Source organism: Dendrobium catenatum, unplaced genomic scaffold (assembly GCF_001605985.2).
Source record: "Dendrobium catenatum unplaced genomic scaffold, ASM160598v2 fragScaff_scaffold_655, whole genome shotgun sequence".
In the NCBI taxonomy this organism is placed as follows: Eukaryota; Viridiplantae; Streptophyta; class Magnoliopsida; order Asparagales; family Orchidaceae; genus Dendrobium; species Dendrobium catenatum.
This window is the reverse complement of record NW_021319117.1, coordinates 211,625-217,473: the sequence shown is the minus strand read 5'-3', so window position 1 is coordinate 217,473 and position 5,849 is coordinate 211,625. Positions and strand designations below refer to the sequence as shown.

Below are 5,849 nucleotides of genomic sequence, written 5' to 3'. Positions count from 1 at the left end.
TCATATTTTTCATGCAATAACTCACCGGCTTTCTTATAATTTGCTGCATTATCTATTATAAAATGAACTATATTCTCCTGACCAACCTATTCAATGATATCAGTGAATAAAAAGCACAATGTTGTGGCATCTTTAATGACATCAGATGCATCTACTGATTTTAAAAATGAAACTCCTCGAGGATAATAAACAAGAAAATTTATTAATGTCCTATTTCTTGTATCTATCTAACCATCAGCCTTCAATATACAACAAGTTTCTTTCCATGTTATTCTATTAGATTCAATTAACAATTTACATTCCTCTTTTGCATCCCGTAATAGATTCACTCTTAATTAATCTGTGGTAAGACAGTAATTTATATCCAGGTCCTATTGCAGCAACTGCATCAATAGCTTTTTGTGCAAAAGGTGAGTTAATGACATTGCATGGAATGCAACTATCATAAAACCATCTAGCAATTGCTAAATCTGCACGGTGCACTGCCTCCTTAGATGCCATCACAGTTTTTAAGGAATGTTGAGATCCAGATTTTGTTCTAGGTGCAAAAAAATTATCAATTTCATCAATTTTTCTATTTCCTTTATCAATTCCTTTACCATGTATATCTGAATTTTGTGATTTCATGATTGAACATGAGCCCCTCTCTTCTTCAACTGGATCTTCACCAAGTAAATCATCAATCTGCGACAAGTCTTGTTGTGCTTGTTATTTTTTCTTTGATATCTCATTCAAATTTTGTTGCATCTGATGTTGTATGTCATGTGGCACCTTCTTACAAGAAGCAATGTTCCCTTTAATCCCTGCTAGATGTTGCTTCATCCTATGAATGACTCCTCCCTTATAAATTATTCCACAATGAAGACATTTATATTGCTTCTTACCATTAGTGGTTTTACACAGTAAAATAGTTCCAAGCGATATCTACTTTCTCATGAACGCTTTGAGTTGAATGCGCAGATTGATTGTTTTGTTGATCCATTGGTAGTATTAAACAACAATGGATCAATATTAGCCTGAAAAGTGAACTCTATGTTGTTAATATTAAACAACAATGGAACAAACTAAACACCAACATGTTATATGCATAGTATTATAGTGTATAATAAAAATTTCCTGTATTTTTAGTTTGTGCCAGCTTTTTTTAGAAGAATGTAAACTGAATCTCTAATTCAGCCAGTATCCAAATGTGCAAAGAACATCAAATGTATGCATATAATAAGTAAATGCAATAGCTTGAACTAATATAAGGTTATTAGATAAGCAAGATAGCCAAGAGGTTGAGCTAAAAGAAAGTAAACCTCGCCCTCAGATTTTTAATGGTTTGGCGTCACCCTGAGCTTAATTTTTTTTCACTTCTTAAAGGTTGTCTTAATTATTTGAGCAACCTGCAATCTAATAAAGCCCAAAGTAAGGTCCCACTCACATTGTACATGTCTAGAGTAAACTGTAAACTCTTTCCATCATCACTTACAAGAGCACACCAAAACCTCATTTAAGTAATAAATGAAAGAGTGAAATTTGGAGCAAAGGTTCTAGTTAATTAAGATATTTTGGAGCAAAGGTTCTAGTTAACAAAATCAATCAACATAGTAATTAATCATCATTAGCACCATATTAATAAAGTTATTAACATGTTAATTAAAATCATCCAAAATTTTTTAAAAAATTTTGAAGTGAGATCATTTAAATCTATAATAACAAATAGTTGATGGATCAATATTAATGTGTGAAATAGTTGATGGATCAATATATGAATATTTTAAAATGTTTACGTAACTACTGCATTTGCTAGAAAAGTCTCAATTCATTAATTTATAAAATTCGGATATTCACTTCTCAAGTTCAAACCTTGGTCAATTAATCCCCAATACCCATTCAAAAACTTATAATTACACATTTCAACAATTATAAATAAATATTTAATATAATTAGCTTTAATTACCTAAGTTTATGACGACGGGTATCACACATACCTCCCAAATTATTACCTACTTTGATTTCACACCGCCTAACCTTATTGCTTATAAATACTTTGTCCATGGACATTCTTGATCAGGTGAAGAACTCATGCCATACTAATACTCTAATATATCATAAAATGAGAGAGTGAGAGAAAGTGGTATAATAACTAAGAGCCTTGTAACCTTTTTCTTCCTCAAACGGTGGAATATTATCACTCTCTAGTGAAAATAAATGTATGCTACTTGTTTGAACCACTAAAATTTATGTGCACTCTCTTTTTGGTCTACTCAATAGCTAAATTCAACAAAAAGAAAACCATCTGGACACCTGCATTCATCACAGCCAATATAAATATTGAGCAAACTAAACACCAACATGTTATATGCATAGCATTTTAAAATAATCAACAACTCATCTACAACTTCACAAACATTAAAGAAATACAATCAAACTAAACATCAAATTTTCGGTTTTCAGTTTGCACAGGTAAGAATAAAACATAGGTTCAACGCATACAATCTCCTCACCTTACAATGATTCAAGCACCGACGAAGGAGGAGGTGCAGCGAGCCATCGACGATTAAGAACTCGAGGAGTTGCAGCGTCGATTAACTGGGCCGGCCAGTTCGTCAATGATCCAAGCACGGACGAAGGAGGAGCTGCAGCGACAAACGGCGAAGGAGGAGCTGTAGCGACCAGCGACGAATGGACGAAGGAGGAGCTGCAGCGACCAGCGTCGAAGGAAGAAAATCAGAGACGGGAGACGGGCGGCTTCGGGAGTTACGGGAGGTAGAAAATGAAATTAGGTTTACCTTTACATGTTTTACTAATACTTAAAATACCACATGATTTCAATCAAACGGTGGAAATCGCGTTTAAGCTTAAGTGGCTAGTTCTCTCCCGGTTTCCGGTTTGCCGGGTTCGCAGTCCAACCGCCGGTTGGACCGGTTCAAAGCCGGTCCTTTGATTACCCGGTTTCATTAGATAACCGAACCGGCCGGCCGGCCGGGTGCCGTTTCAACCTGTTGAACCGGCCGATCCAGTCCGGTTTTCAAAACCTTGCTTCAACTTAAGTATTATAATTAAAATTAATAATAAATGGAAATTAATCAAATTAAAGTATTATCATTAAAATTTAATTAAAACAAATTAATAACTTCACAATTTATTAAAATACTATTAAAATTACTAATAAATGAAAAGGTGGTGGATTTTTTAAAAAAAAATTTATAATAAAACATTACGATTCTTAAAAGAGCATATACGCGCGCCTCCTCTCTCTCTCTCTCTCTCATAAAAGAGTCAACGAGTCTACTCAACTAAAATTAGCTCTATATAACCAAGGCAAAGCAACCAAACAGGTCTTCACCCTCTTCCCCGCTCCTCCAGCAAAAGCTTTTGTTTACAGATTAATGGCAGAACATCCTTTCAGTCAGTCTTCGACTGTCATCGATCATCTCAGTAGAGGTTACGAGCGTCTAACCCAGCTCCTCGCCCTCATCTCCTCTTCACCGGCTAATCCAAGCACCACGGCTCCGGCCATGGTGCTCGTCGATAAGGCTATGTGCTGCATCGCCGCCGCCCTCTCCGAGCTCCAAACCTCCTCACCCCGCAGCGTCGACTCTCCCACCGCAGCTGAAGACCATAGGAATGGTACCGATTCTAAGAAAAGGTAGAAGAACTCACCATTTGAACAAGTAGAGAAGTAGTTAATTAACTAAGATTAGTATAATTAACTGAATTCACATCATTTAATGGTGAAATTAAGTAGGTGTAAGAAGAACGTTCAGTCATGGACGATTGTTACTTCAGTGCCTCATTTTGATGGCCATCAATGGCGCAAGTATGGGCAGAAGCGCATTCACAGCTCAGAGTTTCCTAGGTAAGTAGCCGGATCTAATATTCTTATCAAAATAATTTTTATTTTGTTGAGAAATATGTTTGATGAATTATCATTTTGTTTGAAAGGAGATTCATCTTTGCCAATTGTTTACTAGCTAATTAGGTTTCTAGATCGGCTTGGGCGAATCAATTAATCATTAATCTTTGAGGTTAAGTTATTTTGATGATTCATTTGAAAAGGTAATTAATTTAAAGATTAATTCATGATGATGAGAAAGATTAATAATTTGTGGTGCTTAAATGATGTTTATAAATTTATAAAATTTGTATTGTTTATTTCAAAACAAAAAGTTTGTAAGAGTAGCCTATTTTTTATTTAGACTTCGTTTGTGCTGGGTTTCTTAATGCTTTGTAAAGTTGTTTTTTAATAAAAATGTCTTAAAAGTCAGAAAGAAAAATAATGGTTTAAAGCTAAAGCTGCCGCAAACAAAAACTTAGGCTTCTTTTGTTATGACTTTCTTACTACTAAAGCCGTCCCAAACAGGAGTTAAATTCTCATCAGCGCGGACCACTTGACCCCTGATTTCCTTATAATGACCACAATTGAAAAAGAACCTCTCTTATTTTTTAATATTTTTTAATGATTGATGAATATCTTTCATAAAAAATGAATCAAAATCTGATGCTTTTTATCGGGAATTGCTCATTCTGAAAGGGGCATTATCACTTCTTTTCTATTAAAATAATAATTGTAGCCGGTTTAACCAGCAACAATAATCTAGCTGAAAGGATTGTAAATGAGTCTCTTCTTGTTGAGAGCGGACATCGGACAGAGAGAACCATCTGGTTGTCTCTCTGTCTACAGTAAAAGTACAATCAAAGCACAGTTATTATAGCAGCTGCGTTTTAACCGTGCTTTCACTGTAAACAGAAAAAATCGGACGATTAGGTCTGTCCGCTATCCGCACCTAATAATCTACCCTTCTTATTTTCGCTTCTGCTAAAAAAAAAGCAAAGAAATGCGGTTTTAAAAATTTTAGCACATTCAATCAACCCTTTACCATACATTTACTATAGTTTTTCACTTATACAGAAGCTACTACAAGTGCACTCACAGCAAAGACCAAGGCTGCAAAGCAACAAAGACCATTCAACAAAAGGAAGACAAAATCTCCAATAATCCTCCAAAGTACGTGGTCAGCTACAGCGTGCATCACACCTGCAAAGCAATAGAGACTCACGAAATCCCCATTGTCATGGATTCCTTAGCCATAACAAATGAGCATTCTACTTCCAGTAGCCAAGCAGCATCACCTGATCTGTCTTCACCAGTATTGCCTAAACCAGTAGCAGACATCGAGCAGGTGAGTCCAATAATGGACTACACTGAACCTGATCATGGTGAGGCCAACTGGTTCGAGGGCTCGGGCCTCTTGTCGCCTTTTGCAGATTCTGATATTGATTGGGAGCGGCTCATGAGCTAGCTGTGTGTGGTACCAGCGGGTTAGTAAGGGAAGGTGAGTTTATATTTATGTGCAGGGGCTTAAGGGTTTGTTTAGGACGGTTTTCTTACAGCTTAAAACAGCTTTATAGTACAAAAATTTATTTTTTTATCTAAAAAATTAGTTAAAAAAGCAATAAAAAAGCTGTCCCAAATGAAATCTTATAATTTGCTCTGTACAATATCTCAAAAATATAACAGATAGATTTCTCTATGAGCTTACAGCATCGAATAGTCGCCAAAGCCAATTATAGATAATTGGGAATCCTTCGAGCTGACGAAATTAATAATATTATACGAGTCGCCAGAGCCTCTGGCTGAATAGCCTGTGGTTGTTAGAACCGATTGATAAACATTTAAATTAACAAGATGTAGAATAATAGAAATCAAATTAAGAAGAAGCTAATCTCATATATAGTTAATAATTTGGAGGAAACTCGATTCCCACCTATATAATTTATTTTTGTGAGGGAAGGATTTTGATTACCATCGGTTCTTATGCTTTATAATTTGGCAAAGTTGTTTCCATTTATTGTTGCTG

At 35.5% G+C, this 5,849-nt stretch overlaps 1 protein-coding gene across 2 annotated transcripts; it reads left to right on the top strand.

Moving 5' to 3' along the window:
• The first annotated feature begins 3,261 nt into the window (after positions 1 to 3,261).
• LOC110104567 (probable WRKY transcription factor 3) lies at positions 3,262 to 5,463 on the top strand. 2 transcript variants are annotated; one of them, XM_020833730.2, is made up of 3 exons: positions 3,262 to 3,637; positions 3,734 to 3,847; positions 4,901 to 5,463. In XM_020833730.2, the coding sequence occupies exons 1-3, from the start codon at positions 3,378 to 3,380 to the stop codon at positions 5,289 to 5,291; spliced, it is 765 nt and encodes a 254-aa protein (XP_020689389.1). In that variant the 5' UTR covers positions 3,262 to 3,377; the 3' UTR covers positions 5,292 to 5,463. The 2 variants fall into 2 exon arrangements, with proteins under 2 accessions (XP_020689389.1, XP_020689391.1); XM_020833732.2 differs by having other exon boundaries at positions 3,264 to 3,637; positions 3,737 to 3,847.
• Positions 5,464 to 5,849: the final 386 nt, after the last annotated feature.

Bases quoted from the DNA above. Each gene is read 5' to 3' on its own strand.
- LOC110104567 (XM_020833730.2), top strand. From the start codon at position 3,378: ATGGCAGAACATCCTTTCAGTCAGTCTTCGACTGTCATCGATCATCTC. The intron at 3,638-3,733 runs GTAGAAGAACTC...GGTGAAATTAAG, and splicing joins GGTACCGATTCTAAGAAAAG to TAGGTGTAAGAAGAACGTTC. The intron at 3,848-4,900 runs GTAAGTAGCCGG...TCACTTATACAG, and splicing joins CACAGCTCAGAGTTTCCTAG to AAGCTACTACAAGTGCACTC.